General features: G+C 36.8%; 1 protein-coding gene across 2 annotated transcripts in view; it reads right to left on the bottom strand.

Annotated features, from left to right (window-relative positions):
* WASL (WASP like actin nucleation promoting factor) overlaps positions 1 to 21154 on the bottom strand; it is a 48331-nt gene that overhangs the window by 14339 nt on the left and 12838 nt on the right. For both annotated transcript variants that reach the window (XM_056511457.1, XM_056511447.1), the window contains 4 exons: positions 9614 to 9748; positions 8259 to 8345; positions 7626 to 7722; positions 2734 to 2757 (listed from right to left, as the gene is read on the bottom strand). In XM_056511457.1, coding sequence (XP_056367432.1) covers positions 2734 to 2757; positions 7626 to 7722; positions 8259 to 8345; positions 9614 to 9748 — 343 coding nt within the window. The remainder of the gene's footprint in view (positions 1 to 2733; positions 2758 to 7625; positions 7723 to 8258; positions 8346 to 9613; positions 9749 to 21154) is intronic.

Consider the following 21154-nt stretch of genomic DNA (forward strand, 5'->3'; position numbering starts at 1 on the left):
TTTCTTACCATCTGGTTTAGACCTTAGATGTCCACGAGGGATGAAAGAACCTTGGAAACAATTGTACTCTTCTAGAACTGCCATATTTATATCCAGTAAAATTTTTCCCATCATTACACATGCACCTTCCCCAGCAGTAGACAGCTCAATAAATGAAGATGAGAGAGGCATATAGAGCTCATCATTAGGAAGTACCTGACAATACAGTGGCCTTAAGCATCCACTGTTATCAATATCTGTGACTTCTTCAGAAGGGGCTCCAGAAAACGTTGTACAGAACATTTTGAAATGTTAATTTTAGTCTGTATTTTATTTAGAGCCTCTCTAGATATCTGTCCCAGACTACAGACAGCCCTAGAAGAAATGAAAACTGTTCTAGTTAGCAGCTGAAACAAAATTCTGCCAGGTGGTTCTTTAGGATTCTCTCAAAACCTAATACTCTGACAAATCCTCATTTCATCCTCATCAGTACTTCACCAGGAGGTCAGTTCAACCACAGCAACTCTTCTTTATTTGCATAAAGAGACCTAGCTATTACAAATGAGTAGAACATAAATCCCAGGAAATTACAGACTAATACATTTTACATAACTGTTAATGCCAATTTGAGTTTAATCCTGCAATTCTACAAAAAAAAAAAAATCTTAAATCCCTGTCATTGAAAACGTCATACAAAGACCAAGTGCTTTTTCCATGAAGCTTCAATGTATGCAGAAAATCCAGACTAACAAGCCCCAGTAAAACAAAATTCCTCACAGTATTTCAGCATGGGTCATGTGAGTACAGAAATGTGACTGTTCTTGTTTTTCAGTTTTAGAGCTAATAAAGCATTAATACCCAGCACAAAAAAAAAGCAAGTGTTTCATCTTTTCTCTCCAACAGAATTTTTGAACAGAAAATGCATATGTTATTAGAACAGGTATTTTTTTCTTTCTTCTAGTTACATGCTGATAGTATGTATCTGCTCTAGTCTTAATTCCAAATACTGAAAAGTGAAGTCTGTGTAGAGTGTAACAACCTGAGGCTACAATCCATGCCCTGAGCATGTCTTACCTATGACTACTGAGGACACAGCCACACAACTTTTCACCAGCAGAGAATCCAGGCATTCCAGAATTTTACAAAATCAGAAAAGGAAAAGGTTTTTGACAGGTTTTGAAAATGGATGTTCCAGGGAAACGGTTTAAAAAAACAGATGCTGAAACCTTTGAAGTGATTATAAATCTGGAACACTGAGCATAAACCCTATGTCTTCCACAGAATGCTCGGGATATATTCAGCACAGGGACAATGACTGCAAGTTTAATGAGAGAGAATTTTTCTCAGAAAAATATTGAGTTATGAGTTATGGAGAGTATTTTAAGCACAGAAGTTTTTGCAGTCTCTATTTTCCTTAAATTTTGTTCTATTCAAGGATAGCAAACTAGACAAATAAATTGTTTGTGTTATAACAGAGACTAAATTTTTTGTGGGAGGTGTTACTACATGATCACCACTGCTGCTGTAATTCCCATCTGCTCTGCAGACATTGCTATCAGAGATGTGCTGTTTAGGAAAGCAGAGAAGTTAAAACCCTCTGAAAGCTCAGAAAAGCTGGCAAAACCATCACAGATGGTATTACTATGAGTTTTTCAAAACTTAACAGTCCAGTCAAAGTTTAATCTATACTAAAAATGCCTGACCTAAACTGATGCTTGCCTGAATTTCCTAAAAACTTGAAGTTTATGAAAAAGAAAAAGCAGTTTTTTGAGAAGTATTCCATATCAGGGAGGTTTTATCTGGGTATATAAAAGGAATCATTAGTTTCCATAATTCAAGATTAGTTATGAATTACCTATTTTGGTGACCTACAGAGAGATGCTTGAATGACTTGGTTAGAACAAATTTTAAGGCTACCACCTCAAGCTGTAAGCAGATTTCAGAAGATCGGTTGACTCTACATTTGCTCAAGCAGCAAACTCACAGATACATGTTATGTATGACCTATGATCTGGAGCACAAACAGAAACATGACAGGAGAAATCCCATTTTATCTTCAGTGTGAATTCAGAAATCAAAACCATCAAACTTGGTATAATTGATGTGCCTTTTTCATGATTTTAGAATGGATGGTAAAAAAGTTCTGTATTAAACATACACAGTTTGATTCCTCCCATCAATTTAATAAGAGCATCTCCTGAGGAACCTGTATCTTCATACTAGTGAGACATGCTCCTATGAGGCAAGGAGATTCAAATAATTCTTCATTCAAAAGGAGTTTAATATTGATCAACATATGAAATAAACCCAAAAGACTATGTTACATGGTTTGTCAGATATACTGAAACTGAAATATTATATTCTATTAAATCCATCATTATTATGCCTGCCATTAAGACAAATGGACTAACTTTGTACAGTGATCCTATATAAGCATATTCTGAAGATCAAGCAGCAAATGCAAGGTAAAAGGTTTTCTTCCCAGTTAAAGCTGAAGGGCCCTCTCTCATACTTGCAACAAAACATGCTCCTCCAGAAACATTCTTTACAAATGCCAGCTAAGCCACAAAGTTTTCAAGCCACAAATAAACAAATGCCAAAGAACACAAACAGAAAGAATATTGTAACCTCCAGTTTACTGCTTTTGTCACTTCATGACTATCCTGAACAAATCTGAAACAAAGCTATACATAAACAGTAAATGATAGCAGAAGGAAAAAAAAAAAAATGCAGTGATTCATGCAAAAAGCTTACCATTTGGTGGGTCTCGTCTTTTTTCTGTTGAAAAAGAAAAAGAACCATTTAATCATAGGTATCACAGGAAAAAATAATTCTGAATTTTAGTGTCTAGTGAAACTTTCAGTGATCTTGACCTCAAACTTAGGAATCTACTAATATCCTTAAAGTCTACTTGTTCAGTTGAAAAAAAGTATTACAGAACAAAAAAAAAAAGCCCCAATCTTAGATAATAAGCACTGATTTCAAGTGTACAAACTGAGCAGGAGCATAAGGCAATAGCTACTGACTTGGCTTCAGGCATTTCAACCATGAAGTAGAGTGAGATATTAAAAAAGTATCTGTTTTAAATGCAACCTAACAAAATAAGATTCTTGAAGGATTGTGCTTTTTGATAACCACTGAATGAAATGGTTCTGCCATTTTTATCTGAAATGTAATTAGCACTTTTTTTAGAGTATTGTTCCCTCACAGAACCTAAAATTTAATTAATTTTATGCTTTAAGCATAAAAGATTAGACACAGGGGCAAGACACTTCACCTATGTTATCCAACAGGTAACTGAACAATATGGAAAGAACTAGACTCTCCTTGATACTAATATGATATTCTGTTCACAGCACTACAGTGTTTCACAGTCTATTAAGAACCTGGCTTGATGATTTCACACCTCAATATGCTCAGACTATAATAGTAAGTTCCCCTTTAAAGGAGATTTCCCTCACTTACTTTTAATTTCTATTCACTCTCAGTACACATCTGCATTATATGTCTATCACTACACAAACTCTTAAGAAATTTGGACTTAGCAGCACCCATAAAGGCAAGCAACTTATCATCCCACTGTAACAAAAGCCACAGCTCTGTAAAGATCTGGAGTATCTGTAGTATAACAGGGGCTTCCAAGAGTTGTAAAAAAAGAATTTGTAACAGGTACTTCAATTCTAGCAAGCCCCAGAAAAACTGTTAACTTGCTGTATCTTTCCAGACTCAACATAAGATGGGAGATGGTGCCTCCACAGATGGTGCTGACCTTGTCCTAGAACACTTAAAACCCTCAAAATATACAATCCTCCCAAAAATATACAATCCTAAGTATACAAGGTAAGTCAGTCTCATGACAGTCTGCTGATCTTCAGGTAGGAATAAAGGAATCTGTCAAGATCATCAAACCTTCATGGGAAGGTGACCAAAACCCATTGAGAATCAACTTTTTATGAACAAGTCTTCCAAAGACAGTAGATTTTTAGGTCACAGCAGGTTAGTTTCAGGCATAGAGGTGGAGAACCTCTGCAAAGATACCTCAGCATAAGGTATCAGTTCTGAGGTGAGAAAAACTTTTACTTTTTGGCTAAGTACTGTGCTCTCTCTTCCTACCAGATTCAGTATAAGAAATGATATCTCATACTGTCCCCTGGAAATAAATTTAAAAAAAAATAAAAATCAAACCCCAACTCAACCTTTGGACCATAATCAGAGTTCTAGTCAGCAACTCAGAGACAGCAAAGGAGAGTGCAGAACTGGTTGTAAGTCATCTGTCATAGGATGGGAAGATGGCAAAAGCAGAAGGCATTCACAGGAAGTGTTAGATGGCCTTGAGTCAAATCATGGGAATCCTTCACAATTTTCATTATAATAAATAGTTCAAGAGAAAAAAAAACAGTGGGAAACAAACCAAAACATTATATACACTTCCTGTAATTTTTACTGGCTAGATTAATTTGTGGCCCAAAGAGACTAGCTCTGTTTTTCTGTTAGCACTGCCGACAAAAAGTACCAACTTTTGTTCCTGAAGTGCAGATGATATGAGAAGAGTGACAGATTTTCAGGCTTTTGAAAATGAATGTGCTTACTGATCTCAAACAGATGAATATCAGAAGCTGCCTATATACAAAAAACACAGCTCCCTTCAATGAGCATTCCTGGAAATGAGAATAATCTCTGCCAAGACTTGAATCCAATGCAAGCTGAGCAGGTGAGAAATGCCCTTGTCATTCAAGCAGCAAAAACAAAAGCTGTGACCAAAGATGAAAGAAAAAAAACCAAAGCAAATTAAAAAATCACTCTTTATATGAAGTGTCTACCTCGAAACTTATGAAGTCCATTATGAAGGTACACAGGGGCTAAAAGTTTGTGAAGGAAAAAAGCAGTTTCATGGAAGGTTGACAGAGCTCCCACCCATGAGCTGCAAGCAGTACATAAGAACAAATCAAGAAGCCTCCTACTTCAGAAAGAACTACCTGCAGTTAAGAACAAGTGTCTGTTTCCCTTTTAGGGATGAGTGCTCAGCATGTGGAGAAGGCACTCGTGTGTGGGCATGCATTAACATTTCTGAGTCAAGATAATAAAAATAAAAACTAATAGTATCTATGTGCAATACCCAAAGTGAGAGTGTACTGCAACCACTGAGAAGAGACACACTGTGCTCACTCTGTTTACTGGGAGAACTATTTGGGATTAGTTTAAGAAGTAAATGGAGAGATTATTTAAGTAAATCTACAGACAAAATAATGAATTATAGCAATTTCTTTCTAATCTAAGGTTAAGAACTTAACTGACTCAAAAAAACAAAAAAACAAACCCCCAAAGCCCCCAAAATGAAAAGGCCAACCCAAACCAGAGTTTTTCTAGATGAAACCTTGCACTATTAGAAAGATTAGGACAAGAGATCAAAAATTCTCTCTCTACATTTGTTCCTCATTCTATTCTCTACTTGATATTTTGTACATTTGCAAGCTTTTGTACATTCTCTGTTTGGAGCCAAACTTTCACCTCTCTAGAACTCCAGATGCACTTACTCAGGGGTTGTCTGTATACTGGAGTGCATTTCACGCTGAGTGAGGAAGAGCAGAATACTGTTGTGTCTTCTCTTAGCTGTCAGACAGTATTTTGTGTACTAACCTCAGCACCAAGCCTTAGCTTTGTGAGCCAGAACCGCTGTCACTGCTACCTTTCAACAACATAAGTTTTCTGTAAGACTCCTAGAGAAGTCTCTAAGCAAGCCCTGAATAGCTTAATGGGCAGCTAAATGATCACATGGAATACTCAGCTGAGATGAAAGCATCTCAAGTGGCACTGCTATGAAATTAAACATAGTTTGGAAGGTATGAAAGTAAAAATCCTGTTAAAACAGAAGCGCATCTAAATTGTTAGACTATTACCTCTGTGATTGTGAAATTAAGATGTTCTAATATTATAAATTATATACAACTCTGGAATAATTTGTATATATATGTAAATTATATTATACAAAATATATGTTTTATATAAGCATTTATAAATAAATAAAGGCATAAACACCAAGAGCAAATCACCTTTGATTTGAACAGTGCAAAGCCTGTTATTTTAGAAGCACAATTAAATAGTCACAAGAACAAATACAGAACTCCATCTGGTGGCTTGACGAAGCAATCTCTTAGCTGTTTTAAATTCTTGGTTTGCAGCTCTTAACAAGGAAATACCTGTAGTGTTTTGTTTTCTTTTCTTTTTTAAATAAAAGCTGTCTCGAAGTTGCAAATGTTTGGGGAAGCTGGAGTTGTTTGTGAAAACAAAATATGAAGTAACATGAGCACTGGCATACAAACCAAGATATTAGTTCAGAGAGTAAACTAGAAAAATTTAATGTGAAAAAAAATCACTATGTGGAAGAAAAGCTCTGAACAGAAGGTTTGACTGAACCACTATTTTCAAATAAAGTTTTCTATGGCCAATAATGCAAACATACTTCTTTCCACGTAATGTCTGTGCATTGCAGTATTCTGTTTCAGACATATAATAGAGTAAAACCTCGGGAACAGTAGATGCAAAATTACTTTTGCAGTATGTGTATGAGAAACTTTTAACTGCCACTTCTTAATGATCCCACTTCTTCTCATGAAACCCTATGAGCTTATTCTGAGCTGAGGGAATCTTAAAGAAGTCATTTAAGCTCCTGGAACAAGTGCTCTGCTCCTGAGTCACCGTGCCTTGATGAAATCCAAGTGAATACATACAGATAATGCACATTCACAAGAGTACTTGCAAGAGCAGCTCTCCAGGATGAAGGCTTCCTCCTTTGACAGTAGCCTACACTGCATTGCTAGCACAGTTCCAGAACAGATTACAAAAATGCATCCTGTAGCTCGCACAAAAGTCCACGCTACATCTCACAGCAAGCCTGAACACATCTACTTCTTCCAAGCCTGTATTTTACATCCCTTTATCCTTCACAGACATATGGTTGTCAAGACAGAAAAGTTGTTTATGGGCCCCCTGGAGAATGACCAAGACAAAATCTGTAGGAAGCCTGAGCTGCCTTTAAAGCACTAACCATGCTCCCAAGGCATCTTGCAGCTGGCAAAAAGCATGCTGTGCTTCACTTACTGTCCTGTGCTGCTAAGGACAGTATAGGCACATTATGTCTTCTGTTCTTGGCCTGAGCCAGGATCACTAGTTCTGAATAAAAGATATTTCTCTACTAACTGCTGGATCAATGCCAAAAATTCATGAACTACTGAACATACCAGATGGTAAAATTTTTGTTACAACCCACTTGGGCTGAATTTAACAAACCAGTTATAAACAGCTCGGGCTAAAAGAGGGTTTATTCAAATATGAAAACAACTTAGAGAAAGATTTCTAGTTTACCCAATCTCAGCTTACAATTTTGTTCCCCAAATCTGTATTTTCAAATCACAACCTTGGGGTCTCAGCTTACACAGGCACTTATAGAAAAGAATACCAAGGTGAGTCGTTTCAGAAAACTAATTTTTGCACACTAGAGAAAGAGGCCTGGTTTAATAGCATAAATACTTCAAAACATAAATATGGCAGTAGTGCCTCCAGTGGCTTTCAGACATAGAAGTAGCTTCCTGCCTCCCCCCCAAAACAACATAAACAAGCCTGAATTTAAGATTAATTTGAATATTTACCAGATTTTCTCTGCCGTCGTCCAAGTAAATCTGTTACTGTTTTGCGGAATAGTTTAGCTTCTTCTTCATTAGCAAAATTAAGACCAACTTGACATGTCTGAAAAACATTAATATTTTCCCCCATGACTAAGAAAGTGTTTTAAAGAAGTGTTTTAAAGGCTTTCTTAAATATTGTCTTACACCTTTCTAAAGGTATAACAACAAAAAAAAATAAAATCACCACAAATTTGGAACCAAGTCTCAGTGAAAGACTGTATCTTAGGAATGTCTGTCTACTAATCAAGTTTCTAAAGATCACATCTAAGAGATATGAGCAAAATCTTGTAGCTTCAAATAAAAAAAGGGGAGGGGAAAGGAAAATTTGTGCTTTATAAATACATGATATGTCACAAATATCATCTGCTAGTCAAAATGTAATTTCATTAAAGAAAGCTGAAAGTAAAGAACCACGTTTTATGCTTCTGTACTATATATTAAAGTTTCTAGTTGAGATACCACAAAAATTACTTTAATAACTAAGCTTTTACCAAAAAAAAATAAAAGAACTGATTAATAATCTCAGTTACATTAAAAGAAGATACTGTTCAAACCAAAGGCGTTTTAAAATAAGTATTCAAAGACATTGAGACTCACATCTCCAGCAAAGGTATGAAAATATCCTCTAGGGCTATTATATACAAAGTTATTGTACAATTCCTGCTCCCACAGTAATTTCCCATCCTGAAAAGAAGAAAATAAACAAAAAAGAAGACTATTAAACTTCTGATGAAATAGCAGAGTTTAACTTCTTTTACAATAGAACCTGTTAAGCATTGGACACAGCATAGTATTAAACATCTGCCTTGCTATTAACCCAATGGATAAGCTCAATCAAAATCAAAGTACACCAGAGCTTGTGGAAGAGCTGTGAAAGCCTATTCCATTGGGTTACTGTGTTCTGTTCAAATTCCTGGATGTTTCCAAAAAACTTCCTTTCAAGTTCTACAACCCTGCAACAGTGATACTGAGAGCAGTAATTGTGACCAGTTACAGGAATGCAGGGATGAAACAGCAACAGTAATAAAGAAGGCTTCCAGTCTCCTGCTCTTATCTCAGTCTTGACTTGAAAACTTAAGTTTACTTAAAGAGAACAAAAATCTCATTTTTAAAGAAGTCTCCTGTATTTAAATGACATTAGAGTTCAGCATCCAAGGAAGAGGTTTCTGACAGTCTAAGCAATCAACTGACCAAATCACAAAGTCAAATGCAAGTGCCAACTGACAATTCTGAACAAATCTGAGAGGCTTCAAACACAGTGCTGACAGATAAGGAGCTCTTTCTTGGCTGCAGAGATAATGGGAAGCTTTCCAAAGTCTCAGCACAGTCAGTAGGACTTAGATTTCTCAGCATCATTTTTGTTATGAAAACACATCTTGGACACTTTGTTTCTCAGTTCCCACTCTCTTGAGATGTCCTATTACAATAGGACAAAGATCTTCACCATGAGTCTCTTTTTTGTGGAGGGAGAATGAAAGAAAAAGCCACACATCCCAATCCCCCCCAAAAGAACACACAACTTGTTTATCCTGCAGTTTTCACATGCACCACCACATTGATAAAAAAGATTGCTTCCACCCATTATTTTCTTAAACCATCCAAAGTAGTGACACCTGTTAGAATTTTGACAGCTATACATATCAGTGACACTATACTCATTTCCACTGATGTGACTAATCAGATCTGTAGAGGACAGCAGCTTCTGAGTGCTGTAAAAAAAATTGGTATTTACTTCATCTATTAAAGGTGAAATATATGAAATTACTTAAATTTAGAGCACCTGAAAATGTTGCAATTGCCTATTGATAACAAGTGCAATTTCACTGCTTAAAGCACAACACTTACTTGAGAATTTCTGTGAATGCATAGCTACAACCTATACTCATTGAATTCAAAATGGAGAATGAATACAACCAAACTTAAAGGCTCTGAACAAGAAAAAAGATGCTTACCTTGATGTCAAATATTCTGATAAAATATGACCTCTGTGGATTGTCCTTTACAAGGCAAGCTACACCACAGCACTTCTTTGACCACATGGCATTGCGATCTGCTGCGTATATCTGAACAACTGCTGAAGACATAGTCTAAAAAGAAAAGGTAGCTATTATTTAAAAGGAAAAAACAAAAATCATAAATTCTATAATTGATCCTTTCCCAAAGCATCTCTTAGTTTTGTTCCTTATTCTAGGCAGCAACTTAGCTGATTTCCCAGGTAGTTAACACCATAAGGTTCAAAGGACCCCAAATCCCTCCTATGCTTTAGATTTTCACTTCTATGCAAGATTTAGACACCCTAAGAACCAAATCAACTTTACATTCTTTTTCATGAAAATTAGCAAAGAGATTTTGCCTGTAAGAAGCAGATCAGTAACTATGGTGGTCACACAGAGTACCCTACTGTGCAAGGAAATGTCTGTTTAGTACTTCAACTGAACACAAACACAATACTCAAGATGAAACTGTAAATTGCACAGTGCCTGGACACACTCCTGGGTATGGGAATGCAACTGGTTGCATTGCTTAATTGTTTAAGTGGTCTTTGGCACAATTTTAACCTATGCCAATAGCAAACTCCGAAAATTCCTGGGCACGATTTGAGAATTCACATGAGCTAGGCTCATTCCCAGCTGGCAACCAGAAGTTGTCTCATTTTCAAACTCAGAGATTTTAATAAGAGATGAAGATTGCTTCAGTCACAAGAACAATTCTTGATCATATTTTGTAGCATATATGTGTCTTACATTAACAGTCCTATCAGGAAAGGAAAATGGAAGTCCTCAAATGGTATTTACTTAGCAGCCAAGGCATAAGAACATAAAGCTTAAATGATCTGCAATGGGCAGACCAGAGGCTATCTAACCTAGAATCTATGCACCAGATGCCAAAAGAAGGTAAGAATACAAGAATATACCATTACAATTATGGAAGCATATCCCCAGCAACTAACAGGCTGGAGCTCAAAGCTCCCCAGCACATCCTGCATTTTTCCTTCGTGAATTTGTCCATTCACTCTTCAGACCCAGGTGAAATTCTGAGCATAACACTGGACAGGATTGTTTTCCAGAGTTTTCTTATTCACTGTGCAAATAATTAGCTCCTTTTATCCAGACTTTTGCCACCAGCTATTTTCAGTTGGTTGTCCCTCCTTACTCATACACTAAGAGATGGTGCTGATGGCTTCATAGTTGTTCCTTTATGCTGCTCATCCTTTTATAGATATTCGCCACACTGGCCTCTACACTCTCTTTAGGAAGTTCAGGAAGCAATAATAGTTTTATGTCATTCTTGGATCAAGAAAAAAAAAAATCATACCACACATTTACCTTGACACTCTTACATGGATATTAACTAGTCCCACTCTATCCTTCTTTGCATGGGGATGAGACTTATGGTCTATGAATCCAGTTTGTTAGCCCTTTGAACGCAGGGTCACAATAATAGTTTTCTGCTTTGTTCTTGACTTTTTTCACTATCAAAAGTTGCACTTCCTTGCACTTCACTATGAAATATTAAGCAGATGTTTTCTGAGATCTGTTAAAGCTCCAAAACCTTTCTGGATGATTTATACCTAATCAGAGTAGTGGGGTCCCTATTAGGTTTTCCCCACCAGCTCAACAAGGATTACTTTGCCTTCATCAACACTGACTACTTGACGAAACAACAGACATCTAGAATGCAGGCATGTCTTCTTGCATTGCAAGATTATCTACTAAATATAATTGTCACCATGATCACACTTCAAATGGCTTAAAACTCCAAAAGAATAGCCTACGTTTCATGGATTTTTTTAAACCAAAAAACTTTCAGTTTTGTTAAAATAGAGCCAACATAATATAGTCAGACTGACAGTTACACCTTATGGAAGTGATATAACCTTTGCACTGTGATGCTAACTTTCACAAATCAAGATGTATCTCTGTTTCTCTTTGCAGCCACCTCGTCAGAAGTTGTCAGACTGACTACTAATCTTGCTGGTAACTACAGAAGAAATTAAAGCATGACTGTCTGATGAAAAGAGTGCTTTGTAGTTGCTTCCCCAAATGCTCTACAACTATATAATATATATAATCCTATAATCTACAGAGTAATATGAGTAATTTAATCATAACTGCACTTGTCAGATGAGAAAAAAGGGAGTTAAGAATTAGCCATACTACCACAACAAAACAGTTATATCTGCAACTTAATGTCACCTAAGAGATGTCATTTTTCCCGTCTATGTTGCAAACAGGCAATGACGTAATTTTGGGCACAGCTGGGCAAATTTTGTTTAAAACCTCTGCTTCTCTAACAGCCTTTCCCCCCAGTACTGTCTAATTGTTAAACTGATAACCTTGTAGACACAAGACAACACACAGGAGCAAAATGGGCCATTCTACAGTTCACATTTAAGCACAGCAACTATCTCACCACCCCTGCAAGAAACCTTCTTAACAAACCAAGACAAGTCCAGCTCCAGTAACCTCTCCCCAACAGAACTTCCCACAGAAATGGGTGGTCTTGGAAGGAATTATACAACTTAAATTCAAGGCACAGGAGACAGTGACCTGCGTCAAGACAGGGCTTATCATCATATCTAACAGCAAAAGCACCAACTGGATTATCTGGGTAAACCAGTAACTGTCGTAACTCGACAACTGCTTATAAAACCTTGAACCAACACCTACCTTGTGAGTACAAAGAAGAATATTACACAGAGTGTGTCCTCATTCAGCATAGTCATAATACATTTAATGTATATCTGGTTACCCTATGAGTAGAGCTTGATTTAGAAGTTAGAAAACTATTTCACTGAGTCTAAAGTAGGTTTTGTTTTGAGGTCTACCAAGTTTAGTGTTCAATTGCATTTTAACTTGCTCATTAGCATGGTACAAATTCCTAGTGTTGACAAGCTGCAAAGAGGCCTTTTCATATTAGAATATAAAGTTACAATTCTGTTGTCGCAGCAATCAGTTTTTTGTTTTTGTTTTGTTTTTTTTTTTTTTAATTAGAAGGGCAATATGGGAAAAAATATAAAGTGTATTTTGAGGGGGGGGGGAGGCAGGGGGAGAAAGAATAAAATCCAACTCCTTTTACTTCATCCTCTGTTCATTTTCATTATGTATAGCAGTGGTGCCAAGCTTTCTGCAATTCAGCTTCTGGAACAAAGATGGCAAAAGTAATCACCCATACCATTTGGAAATTTACAGACACATGGTGAAATTTAAAACTTGAGAAAGTAAAACTTAATCTACTGCTATTTAATATGAATCCTAGCCACATAAATTCAATTTTAAAACTTCAAATTTAATTCCATAATTGCAGCATCTGAGAGCATTTACACAAATATCATAATTTGAGTACTCTACTGCATTTACTGAGTGAGTATTCAGCGTCTATTTTGAAGCTAATTAATATACCCAGCTCAGTTTCTCACAACATTCTTGAAGAGAATATTGCATTTAAAAGTATGGGTTCTTTCATATGTGAATATTTCTTCAGAGTTGGTCAACAATACTGATTCAACATAATGATTGTATTTTTTCTGACATGCAGTAGGTTACTTTGCTCCTACTGTATTTTCGGGAGGAGGATTTTGAAGTTATCACTGCTGCTTTTTTAAGAGTTTTGGTGAGGACCTTGTCCATTTCATAGCTGTATATTTAGAAAAGGTGCATAGGGTAAAAAAATAAGATAGTCCACCAAAAATTGATGGGCCATGGAGGTGAAAACCAACCCTGCTCAGTTCCCTTCACTTTTTCCACAGTCACTCTCTAGCTGGAGGACATACCATTGATTCCAGGAACCTGTCACACCCTCCAAGCTGACAAGCTATGAAGCAGTAAGGCTGTGTTGTCAGCTGTACACTGGCTGTCCCACCGGAAGAGCTGGTCCTACCCTTTGACCCATACTGCAGGACACGTAGTGTCACCAAAAGGCTCACAAAAACACCTTCTGCCTGAAAAACTTAGCCACAACCAGTCAGTCATCAAAAGTCTGCAGGCTGTGATCACAACAAACAATGTGATTACTGACAGTTTCCGACTGGGCAGCAGAGAGCTGTGTACTTTGACTGGCTTCTGGTGTGAACATTTGCTGCAGTGGCCTGTCAAATTAATGACTTGCTGTAACTCAAAAAACAGTGAAGCAAGCCAACCCAGACGGTGGCACATCTCATTACAAGAAAGAATCATTACAATGCATGGCTTATGGCTGACAGACATTAAAACACAGTGGGCCTAAAGTCAAAACAAAGAGTGGCAGCAAGATTAAAGCTGCAAGATATTCAGCCACCTCAGTATACACCAGAACAGAAAGCAAGTCCCATTTGAATGTTTTTTTCCAGTGTTTACATACAGCTGACAACAGGCTGTGGTGCAAAGATCAAAGGCTCATAAAATGACTTGGGCTGGATATGACTTGTGTAACTCTTCCAGGCCAAGCTCCTGCTCACAAAAAGGGTAATAAAGAGCCTGAAGTTCATTGCTTAGGGTCCTGCCCAGTTAAGTTTAAGGGCTACAAAATCACCTCTATGCTTATTCACTCCCATTTTGGTGCTTGTACAAATGCATCTAGACTTCATGTATTTCTTTAATGGTTCAGTACTGTTATGTGTTACATCTTGACAGTACTACTAAAGCATTAACTTTCAACATTTTCCCAATTTTAAGAGTGATTTTTTTCTCATAAAGGGGCAGAACCCTGCATACACACAGAATTTAATCACACATGACAGGCTTGCTTTTCTGAAGTTATCCTTCTCAGCCCCTGGAAGTGTCTTACAAATAAAACCAGGAAAAAAAGATTTTTAAAAAGCATAATATTAGTCCTGTAATGCATGAATGCAAGTAGTAGCAGCTGCTTCCAAGCAAAGTAACCTCTTGAAAAAACCCATGCTTATACAATGGCTGTAGTTTCTTCATCAAGTCAGTCTGAGGACTTTCAGCTCAAATATCTACTTTTACATTTCTGTGGGAAAAAAACAAGCTGTGGTGAATAGTTGTGTGCAATCCAAACACTGTAAGAACAGAAGTCAGTATTTCTATCCTCTTTTCCATGAAGCATTATCTGGAAACGTTGTCCTAATCAATACTAGAGGTGGTGTGAAGATACTCATGGTAGGTATTTTTAAGACATGCTATGGTGGAAATCCTCATTATAGCTAAGTCAACATGTTGCAGCCTGACCAGCTGATGCTGGGCGCTCCGGGGTAACACATTTCTTCTTTGATACAAATCCAGGAAGATAGCCCATAGTTTGCTTCTAGGATGAAGAGCTGCTGCTATTCACTGACATTACAACAGCCCACAATGGTTTTCCTCAGAGAGAAGAGTTCAGGAACACAGGGATGCTAACATCAAGTACTACTTCACTGTGGAAATGCTTAGTAAGGCCTAACTTCAATCTTGACCACAAGAACAGCAGGCAGCTTCAGTACCAAAGCAGTCTCTCATAGCCTAGCATTAGCTGAGTCATGAAAGAACATACAGAAACAACATCGTTAAGACTTTTGAATGAGAAAGACAACGTGAAGTGAGAGCATGCTCTAGAGAAAACTGACCTTCATTCACAGATAATTAGGCAATTAGACAAAATTCAGTGGCTGACTTTTTTTTCTCCATATGACAAATATTCTGAAGGAAAAAAACAACTAAAACATAGCACTGACTAATCAAGCAGAGACAGCACTTTAAATCTTAGGTTTCTTTCCAAAATAAACTTAGGTTTTAGCAATTATACTTCTAGGTGCTGACACTTTAATTAACGCATCTTATTCAATACAAACAAAATTGTAATTAAGACTGTGATAATAACTCCCTGTTGTTTTGCAACTGCCTTATTTCAGTGTCATAAATATATGGAGCCTCCAAAAATGTTTCTGCAGTGCTCAATGCTGCTATGCATTCTATCTCCTCACTCAATACAGAAACATATAACCTGCAGGGACCAGGCACCACAAATTCCATGCCTTTCTCAAGGGAAGACTTCGGTGCCCTACACAACCAAGCACTACTTGCTCTTTCTGGCAGTTTAATTTTCCTTCTGCAGAGTGGTCCTGTTTCCAGAAAAAATGTAGCTTTTTTTTCTTGGCATTGAGGAGTCTATCATGTGGGAACAGTATGTTCCCTTCCTGCTAGGAAGGGCTGATAACCCACTTCCAGGGAGAATGTTCTCTCCACCATGCACTCCTACAGAAGGCATCCACTGCAACCTCTCCCAACGGTAATTTTAAACAAATTGACTAAGCCTGCCACTACTGAAATGACCCCTAAGGAATTAGGCCACATAAAACCATGCAAGTACAATTCCCTAACAATTGCAACATTTTAAGTAGCAGAGGCATTTGCTAGAGTAGACAAAAAGACTTTCCAGCATTTTCACAGAAACTTAGAAGAGTTTAATTAGGTAAAGAATCCTACAAATTTATTAGCCCTGGAGAGTAGGCAAGCCAACCTTTTTAATAAGCATGGGTGTCTAGTATGATGGTACAGGTAGAATTCAGGCCTAACAGTGAGAAATATGAACAAAAATTAACATCGTCACCAAATTTTAAAAACCTCAGGAAGTATACACAAGTGTCAACTTGTACTTACTTTTCAGTTACAGACGGGAAAAAAATGGAGATGGGAAGAAATTGGAGACATAAAGGACTAGTGATGCTGAAGGCAGACTACTCTTGCTTACTGCTAACACTTTTATCTGAAGGACTGCAAGGATTAGGGCCACAGAAGACAGAATAAATACAATAGATGCATCTAACTTTCTTTTTAGGCTTTTCCCCTCTAAAAACAGTACCCCTCTAAAAACAGTACCAGGCTATTTATAGTTACTGCATCTTGTATAAAAAAAGTGTGAAGATACTGTCTTGATAGCATGCATGCACGTGCATGCTAAAAATACTCTTCAAGGACTCTACAATATTTTGACTACAAAATTAGATTTTTAGCAGTCAGATTTTGCAACTCTCAGACTGGTTCATAATTTATATTTTCATACCAGGTTGCCTCTAGAATCTTCACAGCTGAGTCTAAATGTGACAGCATTCATCCACTGGGGATTTGATTACTACTTTATTTCTAATTTGGACAAACTGTGATTTCTTCAATTTTTTAAGCTATTACAGCTTCTAAGATATATTTAGCAAATTATTAAGCATCTCTTCTTTAAAGACAATTGTGTATTGCAAAAAAGCTACCTTCAGATGTTACTGACATGATTTTAAACGTTTCCCATAGAAAGAAGACATACAGAACTTCAGGAGTTTAAGCCAAGCAACTAGAAACAATCTTCTAATTTTTATGCCACTTATAGGACATTGTATTCCAAAGACCAACTGACTGCTCCAAACACAGGAAAACTAAAGCAAGACTTCACATTATTTGACAGAACTGACAAAAGAAAGCCTTTTATGCATCCAACCACATGAGTAAAACTTTATTTTGTGCAAACTGAAAAATTACTCAGCTGAAAACATGGAGGCCTCACCAGTTCTACTACTTGTGAAATTATTTGCTACGATTACCAGGTGTTCAATTTTAAGCTTAAAGCCTGCTTTTCATTTTATTAATTTCCCATGATTTCTCACTGATTTAAAAATGCCACATATAAAGATGCAAAGAAAATAGTGAATTTTTTCCACCTATACACAAAGTTAGGCCATTAGAAATAAAGCCACCATGGAAGAGATGCTGCTTTTTCTTATCTGAAAGCAGAAGGAAGAAAGAATTTTTTTCAGAAATAACAAGGCACTTCAGGTATTTCCTATCACTTCTGAAACATGAGAAGGCAATTCCACACAACACACAGCCAAAACATTTAGCAAATTAAGAGACTGGGGAGGGGGAAAAAAAAAAAAAAGTTAATACCTAAGAACAGAGTCCCTGTCTTGCCTGCGCCCTAACAGCCAGACAAGTCAGCTGTAATATCTGTACTGAAGATCTTTTATTGATTTGAAGAAGGTATCAGTGATCAGTAAGTGATGTTACAACAAAAAAAGGGATGAAAAAAGGAACTGCTACTTGACAAATCTAAGCCATAAAAGTGCTTGTCTGAACTTAAGACTGCTGTTGTCCAGTAAAGATTCTTCACTCCTATTCCTCAATCAGCCTGTTACAGACAGCTCGCATTTTAACAAGTGTCTTCAGATACAAATTCATTTGCCTTCCACTACGTCCCACAACCCCTCAGTTCAGATAGAGCTGGTCAACTCCTTTTGAAAACATTGCTCAACGGTGGATCACAGAAGACCAACAATTAAGGTGTGGGCAAACAGCATAGCATATAAAGCCTAATCAAACATCACATGATCAAGAGAGACATTCTTTTATCAGACACAGCATGAAGATATTTTTAAATCCTACAACCTCAGTTCAGGACAGCACATGGAAGACTTCAGCCTTCCTGAGTTATGACATAACCATAACCACAAGTACGCTGCAGATTACAATATTCCAAGCTATCTCAGTTGAGCAGATCATTTACCAGCTGACATACACAACCTGGGGTTTCCACTGATGAGCAAACTGAACACAGTCACTTCCTGTTTATCTGCACAGCATCACTCACTGAGCAGCACCTCACTGCTTAAGGCTGCTGAAACTGTGGCTGGCTACAGAACAGCACACACAGCAAAACAGTCACTTGTGTTCTGAAGTTACACATACAGTTACATACATACATGTTACACATACAGCTCATAGAGTTACTTTCAGAAATAGAAAATATGCTGCATAGAGGCTTTCCATAAATTTGTCAATGTCTATTGCCATGGAACAGAAATTTTCACTGAAGAAGACATTTTGTCTTGCAGTTCCACTCCCTCTTCAACCTCCCAAGAAACAATCAGATTCAAAGCATGTAAGACTGTTCTTGCCAAAGTTCAGGGAATTCTTAGACAAAATGCTGAAGTCTATGTTTCAATTTTGATCCATTTTAAACTTATCAAGACTTCCAAGACTAGGATGAACCTTACACAACCGGACCATTGTACAGATACACAGATTAACCAAAACTATAGTTCATGGTCAAACACAAATTGCAGATTCAAGTCAAGAATCACAAGTTTTATGCAACGCACAGGATAAAACCGGAGTTCTCCTCTGTTCTGTCATTTTCCACTGCCCATTCAGCTATAAGAAAACCCAACTTCTTGCCCTCAACATTCCCTTCTCTTCTACAGCAACTCACTGTCTTCATGCACTGAGGTCCTTTCTTCAGCCTTCAATCATTCCATTCTCTGCACAGTAACGTTTTTGTAGATGCTACATACTAGTTCTATATTAAATGCAGATTCTTACAAGCAAATCATCATACCCACTTTGAAGATATGAGAGTGCTTTGAGAAAGAAACATCAGAATTCAGGCCCATGTTTTTAGAGTTAGATCCACTTCAGTTCCTTATTGACTCTCACAATGATATAGGTATCATGAAGCTCACAAATAAAAATCTGTAGAACAACAGTTAAATTGATTAAGGAAAGGATGTGAAGCATAAAACTTAAGAATTCATGAATTACCCCAGCTCTGGAACACTCATTAATGAGCCCTTGGAAATGCTATTTAGCATCCACTTGGTACTCCTAGGTCCAGATTTAAAAAAAAAAACAGATTAAAAAAGTGAGTATTTGCTTTGCAGAGATGATGTTTAGGTGAACGTTACTTATGATCTTTACACTCGAAGACAGAAAATAATATGGAATTTTGACTTCTCATATTTAGAGAAGACTGAAATAAAACAGCTTAAGTTGTTTTAAAAGAACTCTTTTATAAGAACACATTCATTACATGCCAACATAAAACAAAAACTCCCTTCAAAATATTAAGAAATATGAGAAAAGGCTATTAAAAGTAAAACCTCTTTGAATAATAGCCAGCAACTGGTCTTGCAATTGTGTATACAACTTGTGTCCTGTCTTGTAAAGCAGACTCAATCCACTTACATAAAGGTACTTAGAGATGCAACACCCCCTCACACTTTCACTGTGCCACAATTCAACATGCATTAATTCCTCTTTGAGCAATTCACATTTGAACAGAAGTTATGGCAATTCAAGTCAGACACAAAAAAATATAACTGCATGTAAGATTTTTTTTTAAATATAAACCAGCAAATAAGTTTGCAATGAATAGTTATTCCCAGTGACAAGTCTTAAAAAGCAGATATACTATGGGGAAAAAAAAAAAAAGGCATGAAAATGTGTTAGTTCTATGATCCTTTGCCATATTCAAAGTTTACAGCAGGATAAAACATTAGACACCAGCTGAATGCCCAGGAGACTGCTGGTTTTCGTTTAGTTCTGGCAACAAGAAGTTGCACACTAGTGTTTGTTTCTCCCCTGTGCCTCAGTTTCCTCATCTATAACATGTAAAGGAGACACTGACCTCTAACTCTGTAAATTGCTTTGAGAACTATTGATGAAGTATTATGCTGTCACCGACAGAAATTATTTTTAGAGGGAGTGGGATATGCATCAATATTATCTTCTCTGTTAACAGCAAAGGTTAAGACATGTTAATTTCCACATCTCTTTCAGATAAGGAAAGGCAGATATTCTTTTACCATGGGGGACATCCCTTGAGTCTAGTGACATTTACTACAGCTAACTCTACTGAACACACCTAGAAGAGCAAAAACTGTAAAGAATCTACTTACTTAAATTTAGCGAAAAAGTGTTCATTTATACAAGAAAAATGTTGCACTTAACAGTTCAGTGTCTATATCCAGTCACCAGTTACAAGCTTAAGACAAAAATTAAAATATCATGCAATACTTATTGTTTCTTTCAGTGCAGAGCTGGTAGTACAAGTTCACATAGAAAGGGGAGGAACACATACAGTGATATTGTTCTCAGTCTTTAATTATTGAATATTAATGTCTGAATGATCAGAACAAAATCACCCTCACCTTCATTTGAAGACAGCTAGCTCCTCATAACTGTTGTGTTCTTGTTTGTAACTTGGGAACATTGCTCAAGAGCAGTAACATATATGCTACATGAAAAGTTACGTGTACCTACCTGAATTTGCAAGTAATATAAAAATTATTTCATTCTATTTACAACAGTACTAGTAGTAAAGACTCATGTGAGAAACAAGGCCTACAATAAAGAAAATCCATATTTATTAGACAAATATAAGAGTTTAGAATCCACAAAGTCACACCAATATAATTAACATGGACACAGTAAAGATATTTTAACAACTCTTAGGACAGAAAATATTTGTTTCAAAGAACAGCTAAAAGAAACATCTGGTCTGAAACAAACCTTTAATCTTTTTGGTGAGTATTGTCTGAATTAATAAAATACAGCAAGATAAGCCAAAATATTATTTTAAATTAAAAAGATCTTAAGATAGCTTTGCTTGTGATCACAGTGAAGTTGTAACACTGACAACCACCAACCTGTATTGCACTACAGTCCAATTAGTCAATATTATTATCCCAATCAGCATCAGACTTGAAGCATTACATGCTTCAGTTTCTGAACTACTTTTCTGCAAGTCTCCAAGTC

Source organism: Oenanthe melanoleuca, chromosome 1A (assembly GCF_029582105.1).
Source record: "Oenanthe melanoleuca isolate GR-GAL-2019-014 chromosome 1A, OMel1.0, whole genome shotgun sequence".
Classification (NCBI taxonomy): Eukaryota; Metazoa; Chordata; class Aves; order Passeriformes; family Muscicapidae; genus Oenanthe; species Oenanthe melanoleuca.